The 18,258-nt window shown below is 44.3% G+C and overlaps 1 protein-coding gene across 1 annotated transcript in view; it reads right to left on the reverse strand.

The window, feature by feature from the left end:
• LOC126268098 (methyl farnesoate epoxidase-like) overlaps positions 1-18,258 on the reverse strand; it is a 279,495-nt gene that overhangs the window by 94,330 nt on the left and 166,907 nt on the right. The window contains exon 7 of the mRNA XM_049973605.1: positions 17,960-18,077. Within this exon, the coding sequence (XP_049829562.1) occupies positions 17,960-18,077 (118 nt within the window). The remainder of the gene's footprint in view (positions 1-17,959; positions 18,078-18,258) is intronic.

Below are 18,258 nucleotides of genomic sequence, written 5' to 3' on the forward strand. Positions count from 1 at the left end.
TATAAGAGTGGTACAGATATTTCTATCTCCAGAGCCACAGACGACAGGAGCGGGTATTTGCAATTCTTCTCTCACTGTCGAGTGTCGTCAGATTGGGGCTGCAATCGTAATATCCAATTGTAAGTAGAGTGATAAAGTGTATGTGGCTGGCTCCCTAGCACGATCCTGTCTGGGTCATAGCAGTAGCATGTCGCTGGAACGATTGGCGTTTACAGCTTACAGTGTGAGCTGTCCAGACTGGAGCAGCTGGCTGTGGTACAGGAATGTAAATGACCCGACCGTGTCACCCTCTAGACGGCCGAATAGCGAACTAACACTCAGTATGTGTTGGAGAGCCTTCGTGATCGCTTGTGTTCTCCATGAAAATTTGAGAAGATTCAATATAACATGTGTTTGCGCTGAACCATTATGCCCTCCCATGTATGTAGTCCAGTTGACCACTTTTAAACATTTCCCCATCATTATTTGGTTGAGAAAACATGGATTGTGGTGCGTCCTCTTTGCTCCTAGATGGTGAAAGACCGGTAGAACACACGTTTGCTAGCTCTCTAGACATGAGAGATATCTTAGTTGACTTTGTAAAGCAAACGGATGATTTGGAATCTGTTAAATCACTTACATCGGTATTTGTGCGTAGAACTATAATTTTACTTAAATTTTCTAGTTGTCAGATAAAGATCTTCGCAGGCGAGATACGTTCCTAGTTATCCGGTGGCTTGCAGCACGTTCCACCTCGCTGCACCTCGCTAAAGTTTCGGGTTTGTAGAGAAATAATTTTCACTCTTTACCTTCGGAATTATACTGTGCAAGCGATCGAAACCATACAGCTATCTGCTTGATATCAACAACTGCCATATAAATGGAATGTATTCTGGTAAAACATATGAAAATACATGTGTTCTAGTAAAGCCAAAGTATGGAGATGGGTGTAGAAACCAAGCAAGCAAGCAGGTCAGGTCCAGAAACAGTAATGCCTTTGTGCCCAGTGGAACCGATGCAGCCTTTGTGCAACAGTTTGGAGAGTGGTCACAGTCCACTGATCGCATATCAGGCAAGTGTGTCTCGGGGCAGTTGCCTTGTGATGGGTGACCACGGTGGATGACCGACTGACCTCGTGGGAAATATATAACGCTGCGAGGACTATATACAGTGCATTTGTTTATGCGGCCTATTTTCGCGGAATACGCACTAGTGTTTGACGGTGGATTGCTATATGCAGTATGTAGAAGTGATGATTCTGTATGGTGCAGGTTACAAATTGTGTTTACTAGTGCATCGATATGATATGTGGTCATACAACCCAGTTGCAAACCGGCTTCACACTGAAAAATACAAGATTCCCTCAACAGTAGCAGAGCAACGTAACTGAGGAAGTGTCTTTGGTGATAATTTCCATACTTCATGATCTATTCCCCACTTTTGCAGGATTTAACTGTCAATTCAATATGACTGCCGCATGATTTTTTTGTCTGCTCAAAATAGTTTTGCCCCCGAAAATATGGTACTTTCTTTGTCTGCAAAAAAACTGCAGCCACTGCTCCCGCACTGGCAGCAGCAACAGTTTGGTAGGTAAATTCAGGAGGACCCAATCAGAATACCCCATTCACAATACCTCTGTGTGGGGCATAGGAGCCTCTACAGTCTGGTTTGAACAAGTCGGGGTAAAGTGCCTATGAAAGTTCCATGACGCCTGAGAGTAAAGTGATGTCTTCTTTGTTTGTTCGAGTGTTCAGATGCACATTTAATCAGACCATCCTCCTCTAGCGGGTTGCTGTCTGTTATCCGCCACTGTGGCTTTAGATCAGCTGCGTTAGGACACCGAACATACAGCTGTTTTTCTCGTGTGTAGGACAGTGCTTCGAGTTCTGTTTGCGTAATTGTTATGCTTTTCTTTCTGTGCTTAAACACCAGTGTGTGCTTCGAGAAGTGAGGGAAAAATAATCTCCCTGAGTCCAGCAGCAGCAGATAGGAAGTATGCCCACTCACTATTTCAGAAAATTGAAGAACACCACAGCAGCTGTAGGAATAGAAATTTTTCTTTCTCTCTGGCAGTGCTCTGAACAAGCAGCTAAAACTTGAAATGTGGTCAACGTCCTGTTTTTAAATTTACACAGATATTTATTTCGGTTTCCAGATACCACCGCTTCGGCGTGTAAAATCAGATATGGCAGCTGATACCGGTTTCGGGATCTGTTTCCCACAAAATAATTTCAGTGAGCTTTTACCAGTGTGCAACAATCTCTTTTTAGAATTAGTATTTCAGTGTGGCGGTATCCACGCAAAATTGAGGCAGACAACTGCGCAGCTAAGTTTGTCGAAGATATTTACAGATGTAATCAGTTGGATTTAGTAACTCCTGAAGCAGCGTGTGCTCAGAGACAAGGGTATTTCCCACAAAAGCGCGCGAAATGTCTCAGGGACGGTTACACAAGTATGTCGCGATCTTCTTTTAGAGTCTGTGTTCAATTGTGGCGGTAGTGGTATTCCTCGGAATAAAACTGGTAATTGTTTAAATGTTCTCATGTCATCTGCAAAGTTCTCTCTCTCTCTCTCTCTCTCTCTCTCTCGCACTCTCTCTCTTTGCGGTGTGGTGCATTTAGTTCTTGTGATATAATCAAGTTATGTATATGGCAATATTCCGCAACACCATACGTAACAACTCCAGAAGCAGTTCATGTTCAATGACAATGGGTATCCGTGCACCGGTAAGAGAAGGGAGAACGCCGCAGGTATTTCCAACACGGCGAGAAGGGCTTAGTGGACGGACCTGCAGCCAGCACATGACTGTGATGTAAGCAGGTGCTCTCCCTGGCAGTATGGTGTCTCTCTTCCAGCTGGCTGCAGAGACTCTGGAGTGAAGATCTTGAATCTTGTACTTCAGAAGATTGACTAACTCGTCTTTTATGGAATTATCTATGGTTACAGCACACGAATTTATCAGCACAAATTGTGACGCATAACTTAGCCACATCTACATTATTTCATGAAGTGTATTCATCTTCACCAAATATCATTGCAATTGACACAATCCTCAGATGCTAATATACCCTTTTGTCTCCAGCACAGACATGTCGTCTATTGAAAAAAGTAAACAATTAAGTCTGTCCCCATAGTCCAACAGCTAAACACAGACTGAGTCCTTTTCCGACGATTTTTCCACAGACCGCCATCTTGGGTGACAGCGCATTGCTGAGAACTAGGTCCGTAGCAGTATGGACCTCGTGGTAAACACACTTGATGGAGCTACTGTCTATGATAACTCAAATTGTTTAGATAAGCAATGCATACTTGCATCAGTCCCATTTCAGCTCCCATCACACATAGTCCTTTTCCTGCCAATTCCCTGATTAAGAAAGGGAAGCGAGAGGAAAGTAGGTAGGAGAGAGGGTTACGCTAGCGGAGGTAGCCCAGTTGATCCATCCTCCAACTAATGTTTGAACATCCAACATGACATTAATGAGATAATGCCACATCTATGGCTACCATCTTCGATCCGCCACCTTGCCACTACTGGCAACATCTTTCGTGGATGGTTAGGAATGAAACAAAGACTGCATACATGACTACAATACGAAGAATCAATCGAAACGGAACACTTCCCCATTAGCTACATCATCAATGTGAAAGACGATTTTAAATGGATAGACCATGAATCACCTTCAGTCAGTTGTTTGGGAATGCTCCACAATGTCTCAAAACTCTTCCTGTTGCCATATGTTGTGACGGTCTTTAATTTAAAATCACCCCATGTGTGTACTGTGCGAGAAGCGACATGATAATTTACACTATGCGATGTCTACTTTTATGTGAGAGCCAAAAGATCAAAATGTGTTAATGTCAGTTTAGAACATTACACAGACCTTGAAGTCAAGGAGGAGAAAAAAATGTATGGCTGTGTGCAAAGCTGTGTCATACATTGCTTGGATGTATACAGCAGAGAGAGAGAGAGAGAGAGAGAGAGAGAGAGAGAGAGAGAGAGAGAGAAATGTATCAAATAAAAACACAGGGGCCCTCTCTTGCAACTGAGAATATATACTCCTGGAAATGGAAAAAAGAACACATTGACACCAGTGTGTCAGACCCACCATACTTGCTCCGGACACTGCGAGAGGGCTGTACAAGCAATGATCACACACGGCACAGCGCACACACCAGGAACCGCGGTGTTGGCCGTCGAATGGCGCTAGCTGCGCAGCATTTGTGCACCGCCGCCGTCAGTGTCAGCCAGTTTGCTGTGGCATACGGAGCTCCATCGCAGTCTTTAACACTGGTAGCATGCCGCGACAACGTGGACGTGAACCGTATGTGCAGTTGACGGACTTTGAGCGAGGGCGTATAGTGGGCATGCGGGAGGCCGAAGGACGTACCGCCGAAATGCTCAACAAATGGGGCGTGAGGTCTCCACAGTACATCGATGTTGTCGCCAGTGGTCGGCGGAAGGTGCACGTGCCCGTCGACCTGGGACCGGACCGCAGCGACGCACAGATGCACGCTAAGACCGTAGGATCCTATGCAGTGCCGTAGGGGACCGCACCACCACTTCCTAGCAAATTAGGGACACTGTTGCTCCTGGGGTATCGGCGAGGACCATTCGCAACCGTCTCCATGAAGCTGGGCTACGGTCCCGCACACCGTTAGGCCGTCTTCCGCTCACGCCCCTACATCGTGCAGCCCGCCTCCAGTGGTGTCGCGACAGGCGTGAATGGAGGGACGAATGGAGACGTGTCGTCTTCAGCGATGAGAGTCGCTTCTGCCTTGGTGCCAATGATGGTCGTATGCATGTTTGGCGCCGTGCAGGTGAGCGCCACAATCAGGACTGCATACGACTGAGGCACACAGGGCCAACACCCGGCATCATGGTGTGGGGAGCGATCTCCTACACTGGCCGTACACCTCTGGTGATCGTCGAGGGGACACTGAATAGTGCACGGTACATCCAAACCGTCATCGAACCCATCGTTCTACCATTCCTAGACCGGCAAGGGAACTTGCTGTTCCAACAGGACAATGTACGTCCGCATGTATCCCGTGCCACCCAACGTGCTCTATAAGGTGTAAGTCAACTACCCTGGCCAGCAAGATCTCCGGATCTGTCCCCCACTGAGCATGTTTGGGACTGGATGAAGCGTCGTCTCACGCGGTCTGCACGTCCAGCACGAACGCTGGTCCAACTGAGGCGCCAGGTGGAAATGGCATGGCAAGCCATTCCACAGGACTACATCCAGCATCTCTACGATCGTCTCCATGGGAGAATAGCAGCCTGCATTGCTGCGAAAGGTGGAAATACACTGTACTAGTGCCGCCATTGTGCATGCTCTGTTGCCTGTGTCTATGTGCCTGTGGTTCTGTCAGTGTGATCAAGTGATGTATCTGACCCCAGGAATGTGTCAATAAAGTTTCCCCTTCCTGGCACAATGAATTCGTGGTGTTCTTATTTCAATTTCCAGGAGTGTAGTTGTGCAGTATGGCCCTCCCCCAACAATACAGGCGATGACACTGTATACCAGTCTGTGCAAGTGACTGAGGGCATCAGTAACTGTTTATTTAATGGAGGGTCAGCGCATCTGCTTGATGCCAGCACATCATCTACTGAATGATGATAGTGGAGTTTTTATAGCTCATTGTTTTTCATTCTCTGTTGCACGTACAAAATAACGATGGTAAAGAGAATGCTTTGGTGACAGACCTGAATGCACCATGAGGGATGCAGATCACCTTTGGACTGCAGTACCTGTATGTACACTACTGTCCATTAAAATTGCTACACCACGAAGATAACGTGCTGCAGACGCGAAATTTAACCGATAGGAAAAAGATACTGTGATATGCAAATGATTAGCTTTTCAGAGCATTCATACAAGGTTGGCGCCGGTGGTGACACCTACAACGTGCTGACACGAGCAAAGTTTCCAAACGACTTCTCATACACAAACAGCAGGTGACCGGCGTTGCTTGGTGAAACGTTGTTGTGATGCCTCGTGTAAGGGGGAGAAATGCGTACCATCGAGTTTCCGACTTTGATAAAGGTTGCTTTGTAGCCTATCGCAATTGGAGTTTATCGTATCACGACATTGCTGCTCGCGTTGGTCGAGATCCAATAACTGTTAGCAGAATATGGAATCGGTGCATTCAAGAGGGTAATACGGAACGCCGTGCTGGATCTCAATTGCCTCGTATCACTAGCAGTCGAGATGACAGGTATCTTATTCGCATGGCTGTAACGGATCGTGCAGCCACGTCTCGATCGCTGAGTCAACAGATGGGGACGTTTGCAAGACAACAACCATCTGGACGAACAGTTCGACGACGTTTGCAGCAGCATGGATTATCAGCTCGGAGACCATGGCTGCAGTTACCCTTGACGCTGCATCACAGACAGGAGCGCCTGCGATGGTGTACTCAACGACGAACCTGGGTGCACGAATCGCAGAACGTCACTTTTTCCGATGAATCCAGGTTCTGTTTACAGCACCATGATGGCCACATCCGTGTTTGGCGACATCACTGTGAATGCACATTGGAAGCGTGTATTCGTCATCGTCATACTGGCGTACCACCTGGGGTGATGGTATGGAGTGCCATTGGTTACCCCACTCGGTAACCTCTTGTTGGCATGGACGGCCCTTTGAACAGTGGACGTTACATTTCAGATGTGTTACGACCTGTGGCTCTACCATTCATTCGATCCCTGCGAAACCCTACATTTCAGCAGGATAATGCACGACCGCATTTTGCAGGTCCTTTACGGGGCTTTCTGGATACAGAAAATGTTGCACTGCTGCCCTGGCCAGCACATTCTCCAGATCTCTCACCAACTGAAAACGTTTGGTCAACGGTGGCTGAGCAACTGGCTCGTCACAATACGCCAGTCACTACTCTTGATGAACTGTGGTATCGTGTTGAAGCTTCATGGGCAGCTGTACCAGCACACGCCATCCAAGCTCTGTTTGACTCAATGTGCAGGGGTATCAAGGCCATTATTACGGCCAGAGGTGGTTGTTCAGGGTACTGATTTCTCAGGATCTATGCACCCAAATTGCGTGAAAATGTAATCACATGTGAGTTCTAGTATAATATATTTGTCCAATGAATACCCGTTTACCATCTGCATTTCTTCTTGGTGTAGCAATTTTAATGTCCAGTAGTGTAGGTTGGAGACGCACCGCAATGTGGTAGCAAAATCCTCATCCTTTGGACACGTTCCACAGTGCTGCAAAGCTCTTCCACTTTCCGTATGTAGTGACTGATTTACAATCATCTAGTGTATGTGTTGTGGGAGAAAGTTTGGTTTGACTTTGGCATTACACATCATGCACTATTGGGGGAACTACGACAACATATTCCTATTTCCATCGAAACTTCTAAACATGGTCCTGTTGTGCTAAGTCAGTTCACACTTTACTACCCAGGTTGCAGAAGGTGGTAGATATTACACTCTCTGACTTCTGTTCATTCTGATTTAAACTGGAACGATCACATGGACAAAGCTACAGAAACTAAGGAACAGCTACAAGATGCATAGCGGCTACCTAAAAAAACATGTTGAAGTTTTACTGTAGCAGTTAGGTTCAGAAAAGGTGACTTGTTTCGAGATATGAGGATGCCATGAATATGATTCACTAGGGGCTGTAACCACTAAAAGAATTTTTCATATGATCCAATGCAGGTATGGGGTTGAATGGAAAGGCTTGACTCCAAATCGCAGACAGCATTTCTACTAGAAAGCGTATCACTATTTTGTGCATTTCTTACGACCACAACCTAGAGCTGCATTCTTTTTTTTAAATGATTCTCTGTCATGATATTGAGGTAGAGTGTGTTACAAATACTGGAGAAATATGTGGCGGCGGAATGAGAGAGTTGCAAATACCGGCTTCATACCAGGTTCTCAACTAAATCACTGTCTTAATCCAGTGATTTTATTAGCTTACACCGCAGGCAACGTGCACCTGCACTTTTGAGCTGTTCATACACACCCCAGCGATCACCATCTTATCAGAGGTTCTCAAACTTTTAACCTCTGCCCCCCCTCTCACAAGGAAGTAGTATCAGGTCCCCAGCCTTTTGTTATAAAATAGTCATATTTTAAATTATTTCCTTATTATGTTTCCCAAAGTCGATTTAAAAGGATTTTACGTAACAGAAAGCAAAATTAACAGGACTTATTATAATGAAAATATGGAACAAATTTTTTACCTTGACCACATTTTCATTTATTTAGAAACTATGACATGAACATTATTTAAAATTCAGCAAACAAGAATTACAAGAGCAATAAAAATTTAAATTAAGAAGTTCAGTGTGAGGGGTGAGCTTGATTTTGAGAACAATGTTTCTCAAGACCTGGAGGAATAGCAGAAAGAGTAAATCAAAGTTTTTTGTTTACATTTAGCGTTGAACAGTGGTTCAACTCCAAAGATGACACAGCTGAAAACCCAGACTCGTGCAGTACGTTGTTGCGAAAGGAATCAGGTTCGTAGTCGTATTTTGGCTTAGCGTTGGGAAGTCCTTGCTAAAGTGTATTCAAAATTCGAATAAAGACACTTCATTATATTTACTCGTTACTGAAGTATCACAAGTGAGTTCAATAACTTGTTCTTGCTCTTTTATATATACAGATGATGGTCGAGGATCATTTATGAATGGATTTTTATCTAATTAAATTTATCGAAATCATTAATGAAATATTTATCGAATTGAACTTTTAATGTTGCAAGATGAAGAAGAATGTAAGCTTTTACCACTTTAGAAGGATATTATCTGTATCCTCTAACAGTGTCACTATAGTACGGATCATATCTAGTATGCCACTCTCCATTCGGTTTTGCTGCAGCTCTAATTTCTTTATAAACGTCTTCACCTTTTCGTTTCAAGATATAACAGTAGCCTGGTTACCTTGAAGTGAAGTGTTAAGAATATTTAGTTTCTCAAAAATATCAGTGAGGTAAGCCTTTTTAAATAAACATCTCAGTTGTTGAAAGAGTCTGCCAAAGAGCGACTTTTCTCTGTTCAAAAACAAAATACGTCATCCCTCAGTTCAAAGATTCTTTTCAATACTTTACCCCTTGAATGTCATCGAACATTACTAAAAACAGAGCAACTGTGTGTGTTCAGAAAAGCCATCTCCTCACGCAGCTCTTTAAAAAGTCTCGAATTTATAGATTTTGCTTTAATAATGTCAAATGTTTGTATAACCATTTGCAGAACTTCATGAAGTAATGGACGAAGTTATTTAGCGACTAGAGCTTCCTGATGTATCATGCAGTGACTCCATACAGTATCAGGAGCTACAGCTTTAACTTTCGCTTGCAATACACCATGAGTACCAGACATTAAGCGAACTCCGTCTGTGCATACTCCAGTGCACCTATTCCACGAAATACCGTTTTGATTAAAAAAAGCATTGAGCATATCAAAAAGGCTTTCAGCTGTAGCTGTTTTCAGTATCGGCTCAAAAAAAAAGAAACCCCTCTCAAATGTTAAATTCATCAAGGAAAGGAACATGAGCAATGAAATGAGCATCTTTGTATCAGTTGCTTCGTTCACCTGAAGTGCAAAATAGTTGTTGCGTAATTTATCGATTAACTGCTCTAATAAATCGTCAGAAATGTCTAAAATTCTTCTATGCACCGTGACATTAGAGTCAGGAATACTATTCAAATGTTGAGCGAATGAGTCGCCAAACATTGTTGACTACATCAATCGCTGCTGGTAAAACCAGAGTTTCTGCAACAGTGTGTGGTTTCTTGCATTTAGCAATTGTATGAGAAATATGGTAAAAGGCTAAAAGGCCCTTAGACGTCACATTAGTAGTTCTAGCAAAGTTCTTCTGGGCAGATAACAAAACATTTAGTTTCTTGATAAAAAAAAATCTTTTGGTTTTCCTGTTAATTCAGGAGGTTTGGTTTCAAGATGTCTCTTTAACTTGTTAGGTTTCATGCGGTCAGCAGCTAAAATCGTTAAACAAGCTACACACTGCGGACTTTCTTCAGCATTGATTGTCCTTCCCCTTTGCTAGTTGACGGACCACTGGTGTCTTGATGTTTGTCAGTAATCAGGAACAGCTTCATACTGCAGTCAAGTCTTCCTCGCAAAGTCTATGAGACTATAATTGTAGTCGTCGCTATAAGGATGCGTTGTGATACATGAGTTAAACCTTGCACTGCGCGGAAACGGAAACAGTAATAGCACATGCGACAAAGGGTATTCCGCCCAGTATGGAAGGTAGCAACGCCACCTAGGCTTATGTATGTGCGAGAGTCTGGTGGTTGATACCTATATGCAGGCTACATAAGTTGTGATTTTTTATGGTGCAAGATACATATTGTATGTTTACGAAATCGATATAGCATGTGGTGATATAATCCGGTTGAAGATCGGTTTCATGCTGAAAAAGTTTGAAGCTTTCCTCGACAGTAGCAGATTAGTGTAATTGAGAATGTGTCGTTCTGCATTTCATGTGGTGTGGACCACTTTTGAAGGGTTTAACTGTCAGTGCAAAATAACTGCTGTATGTTTTTCTCCATCTGTAAAAAATACTTTTCCCGGTCTTCAGATTATGGCGGACAGTGCTCCCACACTGGCAGCAGCAGCAATTTGGCAGGTAAATTAAGTTAGAGCCAGTCAGAATTCTCCACTCACAATGCTCCACTCACAAGACTTCATTTCTATAGGTCTTAGGAGTCTCTACAGTCTCGTTCAAACAAGACAGAGGAAACGTATCTACGGAAAGGTTTGTGACGTCTGAGAGAAACGCGATGTCTTCTTTGTTTGAGCATTCAGAGACATGTCCAAGCAGACCATCCAGATTTGGAGGGTTACTGTCCAGCATTTGCCATTGTGGCTTCAGAGCATCTTCAGACCAGCAGCTGTAGGACATCGAACATTCGCCGAAAATTGCAGCCATTTTTTTCGTCTGTAGGGCAGTACTTCGAATTCTATTAGTGTAATTGTTCTGATCCTATTGTTTGTGCTAACACAGCAGTGTGCACTTCGAGAAGTGAGAAAAATAACGTCCCTAACTCCTGCTCTGTCTGTCTCTCTCTCTCTCTCTCTCTCTCTCTCTCTCTCTCCCTGGAACTGCCTTCAAACAAGGAGACAGAGCTCTAAAAGTGTTGAGCGTCCTGTATAGAGTATCAGAGATATGTATTTTGACTTCCAAAAACCATCGTTTTGGCGTGTAAAATCAGATATTGTGGCTGATGTCGGTTTCAGAATCTGTTTCCTACGAAAATGTGTGAAGTGTCTCAGGGTAGTTTCCCAAGCGTGCAGGGATCTTTTCAGAGCCCGTGCTCGAGTGTGGCAATATACATCACAAAATTGAGGCAAACCACTGAGCCGAGATCTTTTTTGAAAGTGTATCTACAGACATATTCAGTTGTGTTTCATAAATCCTGACGCATCTCACGCTCAAAGACAAGGGTATTTTCCACAAAAGCGTCCTAAGTATCTGTGGGGTGGTTTCAAAAGTGAGCTACGATTTTTTAAAGTCTGTATTCAAGTGTGGCTTTGGTGGTAAACCTTGGAATTGTTTAAATATTCTCGTATGTTTGGATGCTCTCTCTCTCTTTATACAGTGGTACATTTTTTTCCTGTAGCATCTTCAAGACATGTATGTGGCAGTATTCTGTAACACCTGGTATAGTAACTCCTGACGCAGATTATGTTCAGTGACGAAGGGCATCTGTGTACTGGGGATGAGGAAGGAGGAAAACTGTGGGTATTTTCAAAGCGACAGGAAGTGGTCCTGTTGCTACCACAGGGCCGTGCTGTAAACCGGCGCAGAGACAATTGGGGCAGGGAGCCTGGCGCGTTGCTTCTATTCCAGCGGGGTGCAGAGACTCTGGGATGAACATCTTCATCAAATATCACTGCTATCGACACATCCCTCAGATGCATGGTTACAGCTAACATACTCCTCCTTTTTCAGCACATACATCACATCCATTGGACACAGTAAACAATTACATCCATCCTCCCAGCCCAGCAGCTAGACACAGACTGAGTCTTTTTCAACCATTTTTTCCGCAAACCGCCAACTTGGATTATGTCACGGTAGGACAGAGAAGGAGAAGCGACAGCGCCCTTAGGTGATGATATTGTGAACTAGGTCAGCTGGTCTCCGGACCTCATGGTGAACACTGAGCTACTGTCCATGACAATCATAATTGTTTATTCAAACAATGCATACTTACGTCCATCCTATTCAGCAGGCCAACAGAGACTGAGTCCTTTTCCTGTCGAGTTGCATGTTGCAGCCATGTGGTCTGAGGCGTCTTGCCACGGTCTGCATGGCTCCCCACCATCAGAGGATCGAGTCTTCCCTCCGGCATGGATGTGTGTGTTGTCTTTAGTGTAAGTTAGTTTAAGTTAGGTTAAATAGTGCGTAAGCTTAGGGACCGATGACTTAAGCGTCCGCACCTCGTGGTCGTGCGGTAGCGTTCTCGCTTCCCACGCCCGGGTTCCCGGGTTCGATTCCCGGCGGGGTCAGGGATTTTCTCTGCCTCGTGATGACTGGGTGTTGTTTGATGTCCTTAGGTTAGTTAGGTTTAAGTAGTTCTAAGTTCTAGGGGACTCATGACCATAGATGTTAAGTCCCATAGTGTTCCGCGCCATTTTTTATGACCTAAGCAGTTTGGTCCCATAAGACCTTACCAAAAATGTCCAAATTTTTGACCACGAATTTCCAGTTTGGCGAGAGAAGGGGAGGGTTCAATGCATACAAAATAAAGACTTACATCCATCCTATCCAACAGCACAGCACAAATGGATGTCCTTTTCCTGTCAATTTCCAGTTGGAGGAGGGGGAGCTCGGAGGGGGTTGAAGGGGGATTAGGTTAGTGGAGGTAGCCCAAATGACAATTTTCCCGCCAAAATTTGAGCTTACCACCAAAATTTGAACTTCTCACAATGACGACACAGTGTATTGCTGCCATCTTGGACCCACCATCTAGAATAAATCTGGCAAATATGCACATTGGTGTAATGCTGATCTTGCCCTACTACTCACCTGATATTAATTCATGTGTTTTCTAGCTGCAGTGTCAACTGAAACATGTTGTCTCCAGTGCTCCATGTATGAACAGAACTAAACTGTAGGCAGGCATTGCACATTCCATTCTGAAAGTGACCCCAGACACATTCTGATATGCTGTGGAACATGCTTTTTCCGAATTTTATCTTATGGCTGAAAATGGTAAAAAGAATATCGAAAATGTCTTGTGCCAGTCTGACGACAATTAGAAACCGTTGTTATCTTCCTTTAAAACCCAACGTCATTTTCCTGTTTATGCATTTTTTTGCCTCAGGACAATTAAAAACTGATATTTCGTATGAGATGTAATATGACCGCGGATAAGCTGACCTGACTAGCAGTGCCACAACTGTTGGCTGCTGAACTTATGCAGTCACGCACATTGAACAATAATGATGGTGCAACGTGCAACTCCATCATATTGCGAGTCATCTGTCTCGTGCAATGTTTACAGCTTCTCTGGGGAATTTAGGTAGTAACGAACTGAGATTCTCTTTAAAATTATTGAATGCATCACGGGAGGCGAGCCTGGCGGTAGACAGAAGGATCCAGTTACAAGTGAATACCCACAGACAAGTCCGAACCTTGCTCAAACCCTCTCACATGCAATTTGGATTTCTGTCTTCGTGGGTTTGAGTCTCTTGTCTACTGAAACAAACACAACACCTCTTTACACCTCTTTTTCCCAGTAATCTGTCCCACTGATATACACTTCCCAATAAGTCTCACTGCTGAGTATTTCAGGTTTCAATCAGTTTTCTGTACGTAGTATTACCTGAGCTTCACTGGTTTTCAGGAACGTTTCAAAACCTGGCACAATGATGCGAATGATTCAGCAGTTATGCACTACTATTTTAATACTGTCGCCTGAGAGAAGGGTTTATTTGGATCTTACACTGATGCTTTTGGGTCTCTTACAGCTCTTACACTGCTGAGCCAAAGAAACTGTTACACGTGCCTAATATCGTATTGGGCCCCCACGAGAACGTGGAAGAGCCGCAACACGGCGTGGTATGGACTCGACTAATGTGTGAAATAGTGCAGGAGGGAACTGGCACCATGAATCCTGCAGGGCTGTCCATAAATCCATAAGAATACAAAGGGGTGGAGATATATTCTGAACAGCACATAACAAGGCATCCCAGAGACGTTAAATAATGTTCATGTCTGGGGACATGGTAGACAGCGGATGTGTTTAAACTCAAAAGAGTGTTCCAGGCGCCACTCTAAAGCAATTCTGGATTTGTGTGGTGTCGCATTGTCCTGCTGGAAATGTCCATGTCCATCGGAATACAGAGTGGACATGAGAGGATGCAGGTGATCAGACAGGATACTTACATACGCGTCACCTGTCAGTCGTATCTAGATGTATCAGAGGTCCCGTATCACTCCAACTGCGCGCGCGCCACACCACTACAGAGCCCCCACCAGCTTGAACAGTCCCCTGCTAACAAGCAGGGTCCATGGTTTCATGAGGATGTCCCCATACCCGTACACGTCCATCCATTCTATAAAATTTGAAACGAGATTCGTCCGACCAGGCAACATGTTTCCAGTCATCAACAGTCCAATGTCCGTACTGGCGGGCCCAGGCGAGGCGTCAAGCTTTATGTCATGCAGTCATCAAAGGTACATGAGAGGTCCAACGGCTCCAAAAGCCCATATCAATGATTTTCGTTGAATGGTTCATGCGCTGACACTTGTTGAGGGCGCAGTGTTCAAATCTGCAGCAATTTGCGGAAGGGTTGCAATCCTGTGACGTTGAGCGATTCTCTTTAGTCGTCGTTCGTCCTGTCTTTGCAGAATCTTTTCCCAGCCGCAGCGATTTGATGTTTTATAGGATTCCTGACATTCGTGGCGCACTCGTGAAATGGTCGTAGGGGAAAATCCCCACTTGTTCGGTGTCTCGGTGGTGCTGTGTCCCATCGCTCGTACACCGACTATAACACCACGTTTAAACTCACTTAAACCTTGATAACCTGCCATTCCAGCGCTGTAACCGATCTAACAGCTGGGCCAGATTCTTGTCTTACATAGGCTTTGCCAATCGCAGCGCCGTATTCTGCCTTTTTACATATGACTGTATTTGAACATACATGCCTACATCAGTTTCCTTGCCGCCTCGGTGTATTATGTGGACTGCATTGAGAGTCACTTTCTCAAAAAAACCTCACGTTCATTCAACACATATTCAGGTACACTGATTCAATTACCTGGGTAGCAGCCTCTGTTGTGTAGAGGATACCCGAGACACTTGGGGGGGGGGGGGGGGCTTACATTTCGTGACAGTGCAGAGCAAGTCTAGGAAGTAACTGCCTAGCTTGTACATAACCTTCACAGGCTCTGGTTTAAACCTTCCTTTAATCCTTCAACGCACCACAGAACGTGAGGGCCATTATCAGTTCTGGGAAGAATGTTGCATACTAACCTTCTCTGCTGGTTTCTGGAATGATATAAGTATGACATCAGAAACCAGACGACAGGCATCGTTTCTCCCAACGAACGCCACTATCTGCAGTTGGTACAACCTGTTCCTTGAATGACTGCCGAAAAAACCTCTTCAGCATTTCGAATAAGATCCACAGGTAGACACACTGAGTGCACATGATGTTCTTTCCCATCGCTTGCTGAGAGTTCTCTAAGTGGTAGCATTATGTGCCACATGTTTTTAATTGCCGATAATTAATAGAGCTCTACCCTTTTACGTTTACCTCCCCTTGACTCAGGTTACAGCGTTTTCCCAACAGATGAAGTGAGTCTCACTGGCCTAGTTTCTGTTTCAATGGATGACAGCTTCTCGAACTTGTAGCTTAAGGGGATTCGTGCATCTATCTGAGTTCTCCCTGGTCCGCAGTCTACCCTGTGCCGAACGGCACTGACTGTGGACGAATAGTGGTAAATCCGGTATTTCCCGTAGAGGAGACACCATCTACATGAGAGGATAGAATCGGAGGTACCTTTGGTATCACTGGTACACGACTTTTGATAGTCCTTCCAACACACCCATTCGCAGAAGCTTCCAATCGCGTAACAGCAATCAGTGTGATTTTCAGGCGTTTACAAAGAGCAACTAACTCATCCCCTTCTAGAGAACCACAATACAGTTGGGTTGTATCATGGGACTTACAATGTCCTTTAAATCAATTATTACAGCAGATACTCGCTGATATACACATTGATATCGGCATCGCTGAGGTATTTCATCGGCAAAGTAATTATTACTATGGATATCAGGATCAGCACCGTCCTGTAAATATAGTTGGTTAGATACAATTTCTCCTCCAGGGCAGTTTTTATTTTTGATCAGAACGCCCCAGGGGAACTTTACAGTGTAGAATGGAAATGTATTGGATTTCAGTTAGTCATAGAAGCAAAAACAGAGTGATCAGGAAGTAACAGTTTTGGAATCGAAATTGGTATGTATGCGAAGGTTGTGGTTGGGGGGGGGGGGGGGGAGTGAGAGGGAAATAATCATCAACGGAGACTTTTTTAAAAAAAATCGAGCTTGATAATCTGTACCCTCGTAAGTTGGTTCGCGCTATACTGTAGTACTATATACGTAAAAAAAAGGAACAACGCTGGCACAAAAACTACTGATATTTCCTTTCAAGGTTAGTATATCAACCAAAGATTCCATTTGGTAAGAACAGATAATGTGACAAAGTAAGTTTCTAATTAGTAGCTGATGTACACTATGTGATCAAAAGTATCCGGACACCTGGCTGAAAGTGACTTACAAGTTCGTGAAGCCCTCCATCGGTAATGCTGGATTTCAATATCGTGTTGGCCCACTCTCTCAGGATTACGTTCATTCAGCTGCTGGAAGGTTTCTTGGAGAATGGCAGCCCATTCTTCATGGAGTGCTGCACTGAGGAGAGGTATCTATGTCGTTAGGTGAGGTCTGGCACGAAGTAGACGTTCCAAAACATCCAAAAAGTGCTCTAAAGGATTCAGCTCAGTACTCCCTGCAGGCCAGTCCATTATAGGGATGTTATTGTCGTGTAACCAGTCCGCCACAGGCCGCGCAATATCAACAGGTGCTCGATCGCGTTGAAAGATGCATTTGCCATCCCCAAATTTCTCTTCAATAGTGGGAAGCAAGAAGGTGCTTACAACATCAATTTAGGCCTGTGCCGTAACAGGATCACTCAAAACAACAAGAGGTGCAAGCCCCCTCCACGTAAATCACGACCACACCATAACACCACAGCCTCCGAATTTTACTGTTGACGCTACACACACTGGAAGATTACATTCACCGGGCATTCGCCACATTGTGTACCGTGATTCGTCTCTCCACACTACGTTTCTCCGCTGTTCAATTGTCCAATGCTTACACTCCTTACACCAAGCGAGGCGTCGTTCGTTATTTACTAGTGTGATTGATGTGTGGCTTTTGAGCAGCCGCTCTACCATGAAATCCAAGTTTTCTCACCTATCGCCTAACTGTCATAGTACTTGCAGTGGATTCTGATGCAGTTTGGAATTCCTGTGTGATGGTCTGGATAGATGCTGCCTATTACACATTACGACCCTCTTCAACTGTCGGCGGTCTCTGTCCTTCAAAAGACGAGGTTGGCCTGCACGCTGTTGTGCTGTACGTGTCCCTTTACGTTTCTAATTCACTATCACATCGCCAACAGTGGACCTAGGGAAGTTTAGGAGTGTGGAAATATCGTGCTCAGACGTATGATACAAGTGACACCCAATCACCTGATCATGTTCGAAGTCCATGAGTTCTGCAGAGCGTCCCATTTTGCTCTCTCACGATATGTAACGACTTCTGAGGTCGCTGATATGAAGTACCTGCCAGTAGGTGGCAGCATAATTCACCTAATATAGATAACGTTTGTTTTTGGGGGTGTCCGGATACTTTTGATCACATAGTGTAGGCTTTGGTCTTTGTGACACTATAAATGTACAAACCACTGGGAGTCTATAGCCGTGTAGCGTGGTCTCTTCGAGTAACCGCCGAAATCCATTTATTGGAAACACGTAACACATTCTCATTGACTCCATTAGGGCAGCCATGGTGTAAACCAACCTAAAAATAATAAAAGTGTTTGCCATTATTTTATTGATATGAATTCTCAGACTTCATTTTTATGGGAGGTGCATCAAACCATGTGATAAAGGTCAAGGCCTTAGTTATTTATCAATTGGTCTTATTCAACTAAACTATTGCAAAAGAATGCCTTGGTAGAATTGCACTTTCAAAACAAGCA

This window comes from Schistocerca gregaria, chromosome 4 (assembly GCF_023897955.1).
Source record: "Schistocerca gregaria isolate iqSchGreg1 chromosome 4, iqSchGreg1.2, whole genome shotgun sequence".
Taxonomy (NCBI): Eukaryota; Metazoa; Arthropoda; class Insecta; order Orthoptera; family Acrididae; genus Schistocerca; species Schistocerca gregaria.